Source organism: Zootoca vivipara, chromosome 7, assembly GCF_963506605.1.
Source record: "Zootoca vivipara chromosome 7, rZooViv1.1, whole genome shotgun sequence".
Classification (NCBI taxonomy): domain Eukaryota; kingdom Metazoa; phylum Chordata; class Lepidosauria; order Squamata; family Lacertidae; genus Zootoca; species Zootoca vivipara.
The window spans coordinates 53,531,087-53,548,840 of NC_083282.1; the positions used below are offsets into that span (position 1 = coordinate 53,531,087).

Below are 17,754 nucleotides of genomic sequence, written 5' to 3' on the forward strand. Positions count from 1 at the left end.
TGTGAATCTAGATAGATAAAATAACACAGTACTGTATGGCTTAATCCCAACCAAATCTGAATCCAAAGCATTAGGGGTTACTTCTTACCGACTTCATTATGATTAATTACTATTTTTTAAAAGTTCAGTATATGTGTTTTGCTGTGATCCTACCTTCTCTAGAGTGCAGGTGTGCAGGTTCCACAGTGATAAGGAGGCCTTGCCCCCCTATAAAGTGCCGCTCAGAGCTTCATCTGGCGCTCCTTCATGTGAAAGCAAGATGGGGAAGGTGCTGCTGTGGGTCGGTGAGTCATTTATAATATTTTGTATGCTGCCTCTCTTAAGGTTTGTAAGGTGGGATTTCATTTCGCAGACACAAAGAATGGTGCTTTGTTAGACTACAGAGTGCAATTTTTCCATTACTTTGGACTCTCTTCTCTGTTCTTTGCAGGTTTGGCTGTTTTGCTGCAGTTGCAAATCAGTAAGTACTTATTCCATTCCTTAATTTGAATAGAATAGAATAGATCTTTATTGTCATTGTCCCCTTGCGGGAACAACGAAATTAGGGATGAGCAGTGTTTTTGTGGGCATGTGTGTGTGCAGAAGAAGATGATGATGACAACGACGACGACAACAACAACAACAAAATTTATACCCTGCCCATTTGGCTGGGTTTCCCCAGCTACTCTGGGAGGTTCCCAACAGAATAATAATAATAATTTTAAAAAGCGATAAAACATCATGCACAGTTTACTCTACCCAGCATGGTGCTGTCAACTGAATTTCAGACTTGAGAAGCTCAGGTTTACTTTCCTCCTACCTTAGCCATCTCAGGTAGACATGGAAAACACACTGTCTCATTACTTTAGTAATTTCATAGGTAAAAAAGGGATAATATGTATTGTAAGCCATCAAGAATCCTGGGAATTCTGTGTGAAAGAAATATTTACAAATAATCAGAACTGCTATTTAACTCAAATTAACCAGTGCCCCCCATATTTTATTCAAGTTTGCACTCCTGGTTCTATATATATACTCAAAGTCTTCTCCCTTACCCCAAAATTTATCATCTTGCTTCATGCAAAATTTGTGTGCGTGACGAAGATTTTTGGCAAAATGGTACAAATTAAAATAGCCTCATCCCATCTTTCCAAAAGTTTGTCCCCTAAGGGTTTTGTTTTTGCTTGCTACACAGTCCTTGCATGCTTACCTGGTATACGAATGTATGGTTGGGAAGGGATTTTAATTAAAAAATGGGCTGTAATGAGTATTGTAAACAGCTGCTTAATTGTTTCGTCTCTTCCGATCAGGCTCGGCATGCAAACTTGTATGCTATTTCACCAACTGGGCTCAATATAGGCCAGAGCCAGCCAAATACTTCCCAAACAATGTGGACCCACAACTCTGCACCCACCTGATCTATGCTTTCGCTACAATGAATGAAAATAAGATTGCCCCTTATGAATGGAATGATGAAGACAGGCTCTTCCCAGAGTTTACTGCACTGAAACAAAAGTAAGCAGCAATGCAAACACAGAGCAACATTTCGTATATGGATGTCTGTTTAGGGCCACATAATTGTCAATTTATGTGCCAGGGTGATAGGAATTCTTCTGAACAGTGTCCCTTCATATGACATATTTCAACTAATGTGGTGATGCCAGCTGTTTCAGTCTTCACTTGCTACTGTTCATTACAGCAGCTTTTGCCATGCCATCACTAGCTAATATTTAGGAACTTTGCTTCTAGCTGCAATACAGCGATTGATATATAATATTAGGCCCACAATCCCTATGATTGCATCAACTAGAGAATGGATGTGAATTCATACCAAAATTGTTCTTTGCACGATAATACTAATATACTAACTGTTAGTTTGAAGAGTTTATTGAAAGGCATTAATGGTCCATGGCAGAGTGAATGAACATGAGCCCCGCTGGATCAGGTCAAAAGTATACATTCTGCCCTCACATTGACCAACCAGATGCCCATGGAAAGGACATGAGCAGAATAGCATTCTCTCCACTTGTGTTCCCCATCAACTAGTACATGAATAGGCAAACTAAGTCCCAGGGGCCAGATTCGGCCCAATCGCCGCCTAAATCCGGCCCATGGACGGTGCAGGAATCAGACTGTTTTCACATGAGTAGAATGTGCCCTTTTATTTAAAATGCATCTCCGGGTTATTTGTGGGGCATAGGAATTCATTCTTTTTTCTTCTTCAAAATATAGTCTGGCCCCTCACAAGGTCTAAGGGACAGTGGACCGGCCCCCTGCTGAAAAGTTTTGCTGACCCTTGATAGTATTTAGAGACATACTGCCACTGATCCTGGAGGCAGCAATGAAACACTGTGACTACTAGCCTTATCCATCATGAATTTAAAGGTCTCTGGGTTGGTGGCCATCACTGTATCTTGAAGTAGCAACTGTGTGAAGGAGGATTTCCTTTTGTCCATCTTGTGTCTCCCAACACTCAGCTTCTTTGGTTCTAGTATTATGAGAGAAGAAGAAAACAAGCTCCCTGCCCTCTTTTTCCAATCTATGCAATAATTTTGCACACTCGGTTGTAGTGAATAGCACATGGAAGTTGGTTTGGGTTTAAATATCCACTCAGTCCATGTTACTTACCAGTTGGTCTTTGGCAAATCCCCACATTTTAGCTTGACCAACACTGTTGTTAGTAGAATAAAATAGGATAATTCCATGTAAGCTGCTTTGGGGTTCTTGTAAGAAAGGGAAGATACAGATGTATTAAAGAAATAAGCATTGGGGTGGATCCACTTAAGTTAGACAAACTTAGGTTCTATTGAAAAAAGTGTGTGAAAAGTTAGTTGGTTTCAGTGGGGTCTAAATGCAACTACTTTAGGTTAGATTCATCCGATTGATGCATGTGCCGCATAAATACATAATTGCACAGGGAATGGTGCTGTACTGTTGTATATAATACTGTTGTGAGTGTCTAAACCTATATCTTTAAAAATGTTTCTCTATTCACTTTAATATATTAATATATTCTGTGCCTTTTAGGAATTCCGAACTGGTTCAGCTGTTGGCTATCGGAGGGTGGAATTTCGGCACTCAGAAGTGAGAACGCTTTTGTTTATTTACCTCTGTCTATACTGACAAAGAGTCCAAATTATGAAGCCACTAGATGGTTAGAAACCACACTAAGCTCTAGCAGATGTTAGAAATTTTGAAACTTCACAGCAATAAAGGGAAATTAAGTAGTTTGTAGGAAAAGGCAGGGCTAGAGCTAAGTATTAATTTATCTGCGAACATGTTCTTGCAAGTGTTCATACATTCTCTAAGGGAGGCATTTTTACCTTAAAGTAAGTTTTCCTTAGTACCACAGTAAAAATGCAATACTAAGAATGAGATCTGTTCTTTTTAGATTCACCACAATGGTCGCCACAGCTGCCAACCGAAAGACCTTCATTGATTCAGTGATAGCCTATCTCCGCAAATTTAATTTTGATGGGATTGACTTGGACTTTGAATACCCGGGCTCTAGAGGCAGCCCCCCTGAGGATAAGCAACGGTTTACCATCCTGATTCAGGTGAGGTACCAGCCCAGCATTCTCTCACAGATCTAGTATACTTCCATAGCTAGCTTAGCCTACTGAAAGCTTTTAACAAACATAGAAATCTCATAAGTAGAATGGATGATAAATGCTGTTGAGTTGTTTCTGTCCCTAAATGGGCTATATACCAAGAGCCTCAACTTATGGAAATGATGGAGGTAACAGAAACCCAGCATTTTTCGGGATTGTATTAATCAGCATGTTGCTGATCTTTGCAGATTAATAAACAGATTAATGCTTGGGATATACTGTTACCATTTTCAGAGCTAAAATGTTTTCCTCTCACTATCACAAAAAAGGGGGGGAATATATATTAGAATCTGGCAATTGCTGAACATGTGAAGAGGAACTTAAAAGTCCTTTGCTGCTAAATGGCACAGATATAAAGTTAGATCAATATGAGGCAGACCAGGTTATAAGCCCTAGACTCTGGCCTTTCAGATGGATCTGTTGAGATGAAAGGCAAGACACTGGAATAGCTCAACTTTCTGTCTTGGTTACTGAGAGGATCCCTGATAAATTGGTACTCTTGACTGAGATCTCTGATACCATTGTCAGTTTTAGAATGGTCATTTAACCTAGTGCTCAGGAAGACCAATGACCTTCTAATAGGCATGTGACTCAACGTTTCGGGTGCCCAGGCAAAGCGCCCTCTACTGGTTGGGGACTGTCATTTTACTTTGCATCAGGGCCCCACATTGATGCTATGCATTGTAGGAAATTAAAATGCCCACAGCTGCCTAGTTCCAGAAAAAAATGACACGTGTTTGCTATGGCTCTGCTAATAGGTATTCACTAGTGGTTCCTCCTCCTTCTTTAGGAAATGTTGGAGGCCTTTACAGCTGAGGCTGCCAGCACAGGTCGCCCCAGACTGCTAATCACAGCAGCTGTGTCTGCAGGGAAAGGAACCATTGACGCTGCATACGAAATAGCCGCAATAGGAAAGTAAGTAAATGAAAACATGCATTTTCTTAATAATAGCCACCTGTTCTGACTTTGGCTTCTCTTAGACACACTCCTAGTGCCTGTGTCAGAATGTTGGCTGTTAACACTGCTTCCTGTGCGACTTTCTCCAGGCTCCTGGATTTCATCAGCGTGATGACATATGACTTCCATGGTGGCTGGGACACCTTCACAGGCCACAACAGTCCATTGCATGTGGGATCAGCTGACCAGGGCGACTTCAAGTATTTCAACTGTGTAAGGAGATGGAGAATAGATTTGATCAACTCCCATAGAATAAGACAGATATTAAATCCCACAACCCCCTCCATTCATCTTTTACAAACAGGAGTTTGCAATGAATTACTGGAGAGACAACGGTGTTCCATCTAGCAAGCTTCTCATGGGATTTCCCACCTATGGACGCACTTTCAGGCTTACTACCAGTGATACATCTGTGGGTGCTCCTGCCTCTGGGGCTGGCTCTTCTGGACCTTATACTAGAGAAGCTGGGTTCTGGGCCTACTATGAGGTAATGATTTGAGGAAAATTCAGGTTGTTTCTTCATTGAATGAGTATTAATGCCTGCCATCAACTCCATTCACGAATGCATTCATTCTGGGTAAGTATTAATGCTTATTCAGGACAAAAGGCTGTAGCTCAGTGGTAGAGAATCTGCTTTGCATGCAGATTGTCCCAGATTTAATCCCCAGCATTGCCAGATAGGGCTACAGAAGGACACCCCTGTTTGTATTCCCGGAGCTGCCGCCGCCAATTGATATAGACGGTACTGAGCAATAGCTGCCAAGTTTTCCCTTTTCTCGCGAGGAAGCCTATTCAGCATAAGGGAAAATCCCTTAAAAAAGGGATAAATTGGCAGCTATGTACTGAGCTAGATAGATGAATGGTGGGACTTAGAATCATGGAATTGTAGAGTTGGAAAGGACCACAAGAGTTGTCTAGTTCAACCCCCTGGAATGCAGGAATCTTTTGCACAAGGTGGGGCTAGAACCCACAACCCTGAGCTTAAGAGTCTCATGCTCTGTCAACTGAACTATCCCAGAAGGGCACATAAAGCAGCTTCCTGGGTTCTTAAGAATGGGCGGCCAGCCCATTGGCCACTCCCTACACATTCGAAATGATTGCACAGGAACGACAGGTTCCCTAAAAGCAATCCATAAACTTCCAAAATGGAAGGTTCAGACTGCATGTGTAGAGAAGCCTATGCATATTTGGGTACAAGCATAGGCTCCTATGCAAATTTATTATAGTTGGAGGCTAATCAAACTGAATACAAATTGAGTACAATTACATTTAAAAGAATCAAATTAATTCACAAAGGAGTCAGCTTCTGCAAGTGACAGGCAGGAGCAGCTGCAGTTATGATCCTAAGCTTCTCACCATATGGTAATTTCGAAGCACAATGAGTGTCATTGTTTTCTTGACATGACCATTCTACTTCTTCATTTTGTCCTCTTGCTAATATCATAACATTTTGGCAGATCTGCACATTCATAAGAGATGCCACGGTTAGTTGGATTGAAGACCAGAAGGTGCCATATGCCTCCAAAGGGAATGAATGGGTTGGCTTTGACAATGCCAAGAGTTATGAGTACAAAGTAAGAACCATTTTTGCATACAGCTTTCCCCCTTACATTTGGTTTGTCAAAGGCATCTTTATCAGCATTCTGAACTTTGTGTGTTCTGTCACGTTTTGTGCTATCACAATTTGCACGTTGTAATGTAAGGGATTTCTTCCATGCAAGGCTTGCCCTTCTAAAGATTCAGTGTGTGGGGAAACCAAGGAGTTCCATGAATAAGCAGTTACGATTTCTGCGTGTGCATTATTCCATATTGTTTCGTGAAATTGTAATGTTATAAGCTGAAAACTGCCCCAAGTGGGGCATGAATGTTTTTAAAAGGAACTAAATGAAATACAAATCAGATGATAATATGAATAGCACAAGAAGAGGCCCGATGCAAATGAAGCTTCCTCCTGTTGTGAAAATGGCATCATGGGAATGTCATCATGATGATGATTCTCTTGCAGGCCCAGTTTGTGAAGGATAATAAGTTTGGGGGTGCCATGGTATGGGCAATTGATTTGGACGACTTCAGTGGTGGATTCTGTGGTGAAGGAGCCTACCCATTAATAAACAAACTGAAGAGTCTCCTTGCAGGAGGTAAGGCATCTAAATGTAGCACCAAAGGTAATCTTGCGCTCCACTGTGTGTGAAGCAGGATCCTCCATGGGCGGATACAAGGTGGCCCTATTTACAACAGTGTAACAGTGTGATATTCCTTCCCTGGGTAAGTATGTATGTATGTATGTATGTATGTATGTATGTATGTATGTAGCCAGTAGGAAGAATGCCAGCGAATCTGATTCCCTAGCATGTATCAAATGGACTTCAATGCAGTCGTTTGATTTGTACCTGGCTATGCTCAGTTGAGGCTCACTGGGACAAAGTCAGAGACTTTCCTCGGTTGTCAGCTAATCTGGCAACAAATTCCTGCCTGGTCCCAATTTGTAGGTCCTTTGTCTATACAAATTAAGTTGGCTATTGCCTCCTGCCCTCTATCTTGTGACCAGGTGCAGATTTTGTAGCTTCCAACATCAGACCGGCTCCCTACCCCCACCCCACCCCCACAGCCTGATGAAGCGTTCAGAAGAACTAGAAATTTTGCTCATTGTTTGTGACATTTCAGTTGTTCCAAAGTATTGGTCAATTGCGGGTTTTGATTTTGTTCTTATGAAACAGAAAGCTACATCGGTCTTTTTTCGCAATGAAAATGTAACCTATCGCTTGCCCATCCAGTGATGTACAACAGTATGCCTGTTGAAGTGAACCTAGATCAGAGGTCTCAGGTGAACCTCAGGGTAATTAATTTTCAAAGATTAAATGCCATTTCCCATCAAAACAGGAGCTCAAATGTATTTCTCAAAAGCCAATAGAGCAATAAGATATTACTGACAGCTTAAAACATTGAACAAATCCAGAATTGTCAAAGTAGCCATGCAAGCTAAAATACCTATTAAATGCATTTGTGATTTCCACATGCCTTCTGAACACCTGCACTTCTTATTGTTAGGCTGTGGTGATGTTCCAACTGTTGATCCTCCCACCACACCTCCTGATGAAACTACTACTCTTCCTGATGATGTAACAACACCTTCTGAAGAAACCACTACTCAGGTTCCTGATGAAACAACTCCTAAGCCAAGTGAAAATCCCGATGAGGATGGTGAGTTTGCTGTTGGCAAAAGTTACAGTTAGCGGTGTAGGAAGATAGGGAGGGAGCAGCTCATGGGCTGGGACAATTTTTAAAGTTGGCTTCTGGTGGCCTGGCAAGTGATTGTCAAGATGTGATAAAATATGTCCACAATTTTATTTGTGCATGTGTGTGTGTGTGTGTGTGTGTGTGTGTGTGTGTGTGAAACATGTATAAATGGAGAGACATAAACACTCAAAATGTATTTAATATGATATCTGTATTTTAGTTGTCTAGGTGATGTTTTGGCATAATATTCTGCCAACATTTGCCTCTTGTCCTGCACACTTTGGCTTCTGGCTCCACTCTGAAAGGTTGACAATAAGTAGGGAAAGGAAGGTTCTCTTTGCTTCTCATTTTTCCTATATTAAATTCAGTTCCCTGCATTTTGCAGCAATTTGGATTAAATAAAAAAACCTCATGAAAATTCACCAGCATTTTCATGCGAATTTCTCCTAATAAATACATTTTTAATAGACAGTTCATAGACACATTTTTGCAAGACATCTTCCCCAATATAATGCATTTTTCACTAACTTATTTTTATTAATACCTTCATTTTTATGCATATCTTCATTTTATGCATATCTTCATGTTATATCTGTCCCCACATATATGCAGTTTTGTAAACATAGGGTTCCCCTATCTGGAATACTGCAGTCAACAACAGTGTCCAGATAGAAATTGGGGGGGGGGATCCGTAAAAATAGCTCAAAAATGGCTCTTTGTGATTTTGGCAAAAAAGCTCAACAACTTTGGGCAGAACTGAAAAAAGCTCAATACTGAAATATGGCAACCCTAGTAAACATCGCTTGATAAATGCAAAAACTTGGATAAATGCAAACTTTGAAGGATAGCTGTGTTTGGGCTCATGTATTATTTCAGAAACAATATTGGTTCCCTACCACTGAACTATAGTGTTAAACTGGAAATGGTAGGCTTGGGGAATGATATCTCAAAGTTGTGTGGCAAACTAGTTCTGGGATTTTGTGCTGTAGTCCCCATCCCTTCTAGCCCCTGGACTGTCTTTAGAGCTAGGAAATATTGCATAATTGTTATGTCAGCCACTTCAAAATCCTCCATCCAGACACACTCTTAGAAGATAATGACCGAATGAACTCTGAACATGACTTTGTGTCAAAAATGGTAACATCTCCATTTTCTCACCAGGCCATTCCTGCAAAGTTGTGTGCTATTTCACCAACTGGGCTCAGTACCGCCCTGAACCAGCCAAGTACTTTCCAAACAACGTGGACCCACATCTTTGCACTCACCTGATGTATGCGTTTGCAACTATGAACGACAATAAGATTGCCCCTTATGAGTGGAATGATGAGGACAGGCTCTTCCCAGAGTTCCAAGCGCTAAAGCAGAGGTCAGCTTTTTCTTAGACACAACATTAAGATGTAACTGTGATGTGGGTAAAATAAGTGCTTATCTTTTTGTAAGATGCCTCAGAGCTGTTCTAGGAGCCGATACAGAAACTGTGGATCCACCAGGCACTTCTCTAGCATAAACTGATACAGATATTGCAGATGTACCATCTGACTTGGTGATAATGATACAATGGTAGCTGTAGACCTCATAAAGAAAGAACTTGTTCCACAATCTAAACTTGACTTTGTATAAGCATTAAGTAGAAGTCCGCTGGAAATTTTGGCAGGCAGAAGATATAAATAGTGAGCAGCTTAGTTTTTACAAGAACACTATCTATAGATTTTCTACATCAAACCTGTTTTCAGTTTTTGTTTAAATATATATATATCCTTTTCACAGTAATCCTGCCTTGGTGACATTGCTGGCTATTGGAGGGTGGAACTTTGGTACACAGAAGTAAGTTTTCTCTATAACTTTGGAAATATGAGTGGTAATCAGCATACAACTGTTGAGCATAATAGTGGTTGACAACTGACGGACTGTGAGTGGAATCAGACTCCCGTAAGCTAAGCATCAGGGATGGCCTCCCTTAAGATTCCAGGTCTGTTTGACTTCTCTGTAAAGTACTTTTTGTAACAGGAGAGTAAGAGACTGAGAATGGCAAGTGCAAGAAGCAGGGAGAGCTATTCTCTGACGTGCCTAATTCAGTTACTACCTTCTTAGATGTGACAGTGCCCACAACTGTGTATACACCATACATTTAAAGCACGTTTGAAACAAATTCTTTCCCTCAAAGAATTCTGGACACTGTAGTTTATGTCTCATGGACTTACAATTCCCAGCCACCCATAACAAATTATGGTACCGAGAGTTCTTTCAGGGAAAGAACATTCTTTAAAGGTATAATGTGTGCCCAGCTATAGATAACTGTATATTTACATTCAGGGTTTGCTGCTTTCTTATTCCTTCCTTAGGAGATGGAAGGCAGGAATGGAGGCAGATGCCTGGTCTGTATTTGTAGTAAATTGAGGTGGTACAGTCCTGAAGCTCATAGTGGACTGTACCATTTCAGGCTGCAGATCAATAATGCCATTTTTAAAATGTTTCCTTTCCATACATGAGAGACAAAATACAAAAACATGAGAGACAGGTTGTGGTTTAGCCTGCATCTTAGTCTTCTATCCTTTGTACTTGAATAAAACTCTTAACACAAAGTGCATTAAAAATTGGAAAGCAACCCTCCTTTCCAGACTGAAATGGTACAGCCCTTTTACCACATCAGGGCTCTTCTCCCCTTCTTTTACTGCATATGTTGACCAGACTAGACTGGGGATATCCATGGGAGAGGTTAGTCCATTCTTTCCTCAGATGCATTCTGGCCTCTCCTTCCCCACTCTCCACTTTCAGGTAACATGAAGAGATAAGGAAAGTTTGGCCCTCCACCCTCTCTTGCAAGGTGCTGCAGACCAAGATGCCGGGGGGGGGGGAACAAACCCAAACACAGATTTATGCAAAGCTAAATGTCATATAACTGAGGGTAGGACTGTGGCTGATAATGGAAGTATCTCAACTGCATAAAGCAAAGAAAGCAAGAAAACAAAGCTGAGGAACAGGAAAAAAAAGTCTGTAATGCAATGTGCAGTTGGATTGGCTGATAGGAAAAAAATGAACAATAAACCAAAAAAACAAAAGGAAAGATACTAGCAACAGATGCAAGAAAAACAGGGGTGCAGAACTGTACCTTGGTAAATTGGATGAAGGTAGGCTATGCTCTTGCCTAGGAATGCTCTTTTAAGAAAGTGCTGCCAGACTCTGCTGTTGCTTGTGTTTCCCCCAGATTCACTACCATGGTTTCCACTGCAGCCAACCGCAAGATTTTCATAAACTCGGTTATAGCATACCTCCGCAAATTTGGCTTTGATGGGATTGATCTGGACTTTGAATATCCAGGTTCTAGGGGTAGCCCCCCTGAGGACAAGCATCGTTTCACCATCCTGATCCAGGTAGGAGATCAGTAGGTTCAGCAACCCGCCTGGTCAGGCTTCGCAGTTGGGGAAGAAAGCTTTGCTGCTCAAAAGAGGTTTGTAGAGACCTGCAGAAATAGGACTGTGTCGCTTAACAAAAGGCTGGGATAATAGTTCATTCTCTTTCTTTAGGAAATGGTAGCAGCTTTTGACCAAGAGGCCAAAGAGACTGGGAGCAACAGGTTATTGGTGACAGCAGCTGTCTCTGCTGGTAAATCCACCATTGATGCTGGATACGAAATTGAAGAAATAGGAAAGTAAGTGGAGAGAAAAAAAGGAGAGCTTTGTCAAATGCAATTATAGTAATGCTTAATTGATCAAGCCTGCTTGGAATTCCAGTCTTATGGCCTGTAAACCTTATCACTCAATGCTAAAGGAAGCTACATACAGAGGTGTACTCCCTTGCCAATTATTGCTTCACATGTTGCCAGAGCTGAGACTGCCAACTGAAAATGAGTGCCAAAGGCCAAACGTCCCGTGAGGCTTGTTGCATTGCTTGGCCTCACATGGCTGGTTTGTTTTCGGCATACTTCCTCGACTCCGGCAGATCAAGACCATGAAGTGAAGGCAGGGGGGAAGGTGGCTTTAACACTTTGCAAACACCACAATCCCAATCCCAATTGCCTTCCTTCATCTTTGATGTCAATGGGAGAGCTCTCCTACTGTAAATAGCAAGTGCAGAAGGGGGGGGGCTTTTTACAGTTAGAAGCATGGTCCCCCACCATGGTCCTCACTCTCAGTCCCCACCTCAGCAGCTTTCTTTTTTACTCATCTGGGCAAGGCCAGAAAAGACATATACATCACATAGAGTTTGGCCTTGACTGAGCTTTGACTTTCTTTTCACCCCACATTCTGACTGATGGTCTCTCAGACTCATGTCCCCTTGCAAGTGAAGTGAGGTTGAAGAAGTTCCAAATCCACCAGAAAAAACTTTTTTTATTGCAAAAATTAAAATTTGCTGATGCGAACTTGCTGAAATTTCACTCTGTGGTGGGGGTGGAACCTCCAAATAACAAAACCTACCTAGACTTGCTTGTTTGAATCAGCCTAATTTTAAACTGCCCTTTTCATTTCAGACACCTGGATTTTATTAGCGTGATGACCTATGACTTCCATGGTGGCTGGGACACCTTTACAGGGCACAACAGCCCACTGCATGTTGGTTCAGCTGATATTGGAGACTTCAGATATTTCAACTGTGTAAGAATATGAAGCACGGTTTATTTTCTTTAGCAGGTTGCTTTGTGTTGTAACATGGAGTCCTTGGAGCACCCCACAATTGCCTAACCTTGACTCCCATAGGTTTAGATCGGGTGTCAGAAATAAGAGACTTCAGCCAGGAGGCAGAAGCAAAACAGCGGCCTGGAGGCTTGATCTTTATTGTTGCAACAAGACTTCCTACAATCACAAAGATGAAGCAGCCAAAAACAATGGTTACACCAGTATTTTAAAGTTTCCCAAAGTTTCCCATAATACATCTCAGGATGCATCATCAAGACATCATAGATATGTCTCAGAAAAGGTGTGGTCTTGGGTAGATCCTGAGATCCAGGCATCCCCATGTCTCTCAAATATATTCTTTCACACCATTACACTACAAAGGAAAGTATTTACAGTTCCCTGGTTGCTGAGTCAAGTCAAATACACCCCTTTGTCTTGTCCGGGCTTCATCCCACTATGGGGTGGGTAGGCATTGTGATTGAGATGGTTCTCTGTCTGGCACTCTTGGGGCAGGATATCACTGGTCATGAGTTCTTGGGAAGGCCCTGCAAACTGTGAGGGTACATCTCTTGGGGATTATGGTGGGCTCACACACCCCTCCCCTTATACCTCACTTCCCTGGGTCCTAAATGCCATTGGAACTGAGAAGATTGAGACGAGTGATTTCTTATGAATTTCTAAAGTCTTCCCATTAAGCCAGTACGTAGATGCACTTATCATGTGAATTGCTACATTTAGTATTGACGCTCTCCCTGATTTCAGGCTCCTTCTGCAAATTGAGCTGAGCTTCCCTTCCAGATGCAATGCCTTTGCAGACTGTTGCTGTTAATTTTCTTGACACCAGGGGCTGCTGTCAGGGATCTGGCGTTTCTGAATAGGCAGGCACTTTGTGAATGGACTTTTGAATGTAAATGAATGAGGTTTTGGTAATGTGCAGTCCTTGCCTTGTGGTGAGGCAAGGCTTGTGGGGGGAGCGGGGAGGTCTCTCACCCCCCCTTTCCAATTTCCCAGTAACAGTGTTTGCAAACAATGATTGTGAGGCTAATTCACACTGTTATATTTGCAGGAGTTTGCCATGAAATACTGGAGAGACAACGGCGTTCCTGCTGGGAAGCTTGTGATGGGATTTCCCACCTATGGACGTACCTTTAGGCTTACTACCAGTGATACATCAGTGGGCGCTCCTGTTTCTGGGGCTGGTTCTTCTGGACCATACACCCGTGAGGCTGGTTTCTGGGCTTACTATGAGGTAAGATGCTGGAGAAGTCCTAGGGCAGGATGCCTTTTAGGTTACAGTCCTATGTAGGCTTACCTGGCTGAGAATACGTCCTATTGAATTCGGTGGAGCATGCTTCTGAATATAGAATTGCACTCTAATACAGTTACAATCTTATGCCCACTTACTAAGAATTAAGCTGCATCATAACTATACCTTAAGACTGCACTGCACATGGTTTGTTGCCATTCTCATGTTTTTTTTCAGAATATATAATAAACCAAATGAGCAAAAATTATTTTATATACAAGTGCCTTCAAAATCTTGAACCTAACACACTGGAATATTTTGACAATATTACACTACAAATTTGGCCCAAAATAAATATCATGCTGTCTTTCTACTTGCCTTCTGGATTTGGATAAATTACAATTTTTCTTAGCAGCTGTTATTAGTGTTGTGTGAGGTTATTTGCTGAATTTCTAGTATTTTGGTGTCTGCATATATCAGAGTATTTTTACTCACACAACAAATCTGTAGGGGAATTCAAACCTCCGCTGTTACAACAGCTGCTTAGTCTGCAAAGCAGCTTTTGTGGTGCAGTCATATTGTTCCTGCAAGGGCATCCTGGGAGCTCTAGGATGCTGTAGCCTCCATTTCCAAAAGTCAACAGGGAAGTCTACTGTGTTCCTCTCTTGACTGGGACAGAAAGTTCTGTTTCTGTGGTTTCCATGAATTAGATCATTAAAAACCAAATAACTTCTCTGTTGCAACTTTAATTCCATGTTCCACCAGATTAATCTGATTCAAATCCATTAATCTATTAATACCATACTCTGCTTGCAGATCTGTACCTTTATAAGGGATGCTACTGTTAATTGGATTGAAGACCAGTGTGTTCCCTATGCTTACAAAGGTTCTGAGTGGGTTGGCTTTGACAACAAAAAAAGCTATGGATACAAAGTAAGGCTGCCTTTGTTGACTATGACCTTTTATTTTATGCCTTCTTTTTACCCACAGTGCTGTACTGAATGCCTGTGTTGCATAATTTGAACACAGGAGTTGCCATTTCTCATTTACAGATCTAAGTGACCTTTAGAGGTTGTCCCAACCATTTGGGAGCTGGAAGATGTTTTCTCAACTATTTGTTTATTCAGAGTGCTGAATTGAAGTATAATGATTTATTTATATCATACCTTGAAATACACAATAAAACCATAACATAAAACGACTCAAGCACATGGATAGGGTTTTATTGCATGTGTCTTTCCCATGGAATCTACATTGTGCTGTGGGTGCCGATTACCTAGAAAAACATTTATACCCCCATATGGTAGGGTCCTTTAAATGTTCTCCCAGCCTTGGGGAAAGGAAGCTGTTTACACATGACTGGCAGACTGTTTAGAGGGCATCAGGAGTGAAGAATGGAGTTGCATATTGCAGACCAGGAGTAGCCATTGTGGGTTGGACTCCCATCAACCAGCATAGCACGTGATCAGGGATTATGGGAATTCATCCATTTACAGCCCTGTGATACCACTTTAAACAGTTATGGCTTCTCCCAAGGAATCCTGGGAACTGTAGTTTGTCAAGGGCACGGAGAGTTGTTAGGAGACCCCTGTTCTACTCACAGAGTTCCCTGTGAAGAGGGATTGGTTGTTAAACCACGCTGGAGACTGGAGCTCTGGGAGGGCAATAGGGGTCTCCAAACAATGCTCAGCGCCCTTAATAAACCATAGCTCCCAGAATTCTTTGTGGGAAGCCATGACTGTTTAAAGGGGTATCATAGTGCTTTAAAGGTGCAGTGTGAATGTGGCCTTGGTTGGCTACGTAGACCAACCCACGAACATTCAGGATACAAACATCAAGACTAGATTAATGGCTGATGTAATTTTGCAGAGTAGCTTGTTTGGTAGTTCTCCTGGTGTCATACTGGTGTTGAATTAGTGGGTTTTCCCTCAGCAATTTTCACTGCTTGCTTGGGAGCAGAGCTTGTCATAAAGCATTATCCTTTTTGTTTATAGACCCAGTTTGTGAAGGACAACAAATTTGGTGGTGGCATGGTGTGGGCTATTGACCTGGATGACTTCAGTGGCTCATTCTGTGGTGAAGGACCTTACCCTCTCATAAATGAGCTGAAGAACCTACTTGCAGGCAAAGGTAAGATGGTACCAAAGCCAAACAGTTGTTTAGATTCCACACCTGACTCTTTGCAGCTACCGGTATGTTTCAGTACAGTGGTACCTTCTGGTTAAGAACTTAATTCGTTTTGGAGGTCCATTCTTAACCTGAAACTGTTCTTAACCTGAGGTACCACTTTAGCTAATGGGGCCTCCCGCTGCTGCCATGCCACCACTACGCAATTTCTGTTCTCATCCTGAAGTAAGGTTCTTAACCCGAGGTACTACTTCCGGGTTAGTGGAGTCTGTAACCTGAAGCGTCTGTAACCCGAGGTACCACTGTAATGGGAAGGATGCACATTCATTGTCCAAACCAGCCCAGTGGCAAATGTTTTGGAACCAGCACATGGTGTTTAAAAGCTCACCTCGCCACATGATGTCTTAGTGTGTGCTATTTAAATGAAGGAAGAAGCAGATGAACTTTTTGCAGTGCACACATTCCTTAAAAGTCAACTGTGTTGACTTTCACCAGGGTGTATGGCAAATAAGGCACAGTCACTTCATGTGGCATTTGTTTCTATGGACCATCACACCAAATCCTACACAACATAGTACAGTGGAACATTGGTTGTCGAACGTAATCTGTTCTGGAAGCCCATTCGACTTCCGAAACATTCGACAACTGAAGCACAACCGAGGCACATTTGAAAACAGAAGCAATTACTTCCAGGTTTTCGGTGTTCAAAAACCGAAACGTTCAGCTTCCGAGACACTGAAAAACTGAGGTTCAAATGAACTTTGTTTTGGGGAATATTCTAGTTTAGTGTTAAAGCACCAAGCTAGCTGAGTGAGAAGCTCCTTTTAGAGCATGCATTATTTTGAATGCCCAAGTTGCTGCTGCATGGCTTAAAATATTATTTAGCAAAATGAATCTCATTGTATACAGAGTTTCTGAATTTTATTAGAAAATAATTTATACAGGATAATAAGCTTTGCCTCCATGATATTTTATACAAACATATTATATAATGCTCTGACACCCAGTCACCTGCATTATGTAAGAGTAACGATATTTCCCATTATGGAAAGTGCAGCTCACTGCCATTCCTCCTTCCTAAAGCAGGTGGTTTTTATACTCATAGACTATAATGGTTCTAGGAAGAAGTTATTGAAAGCAAATGTCTGATTCCTGATTTTGCATGTTCCTTTCAGTTTGTGGTGACCCAGGAAGCACCATAATACCACCAACCACTCCTGAACCTATTACTACTCCGGGGCCTACAACCACACTTGATCCAGATGCTCCCACCACTCCTCCTGGAACAGAATTTTGTGCCAACAAAGCTGATGGCATATATGCTAATCCAACTGATCCCAATAAATTCTACATTTGTTCTGGAGCTGTAACATTCCCCATGTCTTGTGCAGCTGGCCTGGTCTTTGATGAAAGTTGTAAGTGTTGCAACTGGCCAACGAATTAAGGACTCTTGGATGCAAGGTGCTAACAACAGCTAGCCAGTGTGGTGTAGTAGTTAAAAGCGGTAGACTCATAATCTGGGGAACCGGGTTCGCGTCTCTGCTCCTCCACATGCAGCTGCTGGGTGACCTTGGGCTAGTCACACTTCTCTGAAGTCTCTCAGCCCCACTCACCTCACAGAGTGTTTGTTGTGGGGGAGGAAGGGAAAGGAGAATGTTAGCCAATTTGAGACTCCTTAGGGTAGTGATAAAGCGGGATATCAAATCCGAACTCTTCTTCTTACAATGCCTGTAGCACCTCCCTTTCCCTTCATATGGAGCAATAAAATTTATTCATGGATCTTGGTGATTTGATATTTCATTTATTCTTTTGGGAGGCAGCGGGAGGAAACTGGGCAGTTTTGCCCAATTTTTAGGTGCACCAACATAACTATTGTATATGGAGAGAAATTCAGTGCAAACATTTCATGACCCTTGAAACTGTGTGTGTGTGTTTGACTGGCACACTTTTTCTGCATGTGAATGGTTTCTGGCCGCCAAGAACA

The 17,754-nt window shown here is 41.9% G+C and overlaps 1 protein-coding gene across 1 annotated transcript; it reads left to right on the forward strand.

Annotated features, from left to right (window-relative positions):
• Positions 1-223: 223 nt before the first annotated feature.
• Positions 224-17,568, forward strand: LOC118088437 (acidic mammalian chitinase-like). Its single transcript, XM_035122092.2, has 20 exons — positions 224-284; positions 431-460; positions 1,290-1,494; positions 3,007-3,063; positions 3,371-3,536; positions 4,381-4,505; positions 4,637-4,760; positions 4,852-5,034; positions 6,005-6,121; positions 6,553-6,685; positions 7,596-7,748; positions 8,946-9,150; positions 9,552-9,608; positions 10,990-11,155; positions 11,309-11,433; positions 12,253-12,376; positions 13,464-13,646; positions 14,460-14,576; positions 15,638-15,773; positions 16,946-17,568. The coding sequence occupies exons 1-20, from the start codon at positions 260-262 to the stop codon at positions 17,212-17,214; spliced, it is 2,700 nt and encodes an 899-aa protein (XP_034977983.1). The 5' UTR covers positions 224-259; the 3' UTR covers positions 17,215-17,568.
• The last annotated feature ends 186 nt before the right edge of the window (positions 17,569-17,754 follow it).

Bases quoted from the DNA above. Each gene is read 5' to 3' on its own strand.
- LOC118088437 (XM_035122092.2), top strand. From the start codon at position 260: ATGGGGAAGGTGCTGCTGTGGGTCG. The intron at 6,686-7,595 runs GTAAGGCATCTA...TCTTATTGTTAG, and splicing joins GAAGAGTCTCCTTGCAGGAG to GCTGTGGTGATGTTCCAACT. The intron at 11,156-11,308 runs GTAGGAGATCAG...CTCTTTCTTTAG, and splicing joins GTTTCACCATCCTGATCCAG to GAAATGGTAGCAGCTTTTGA.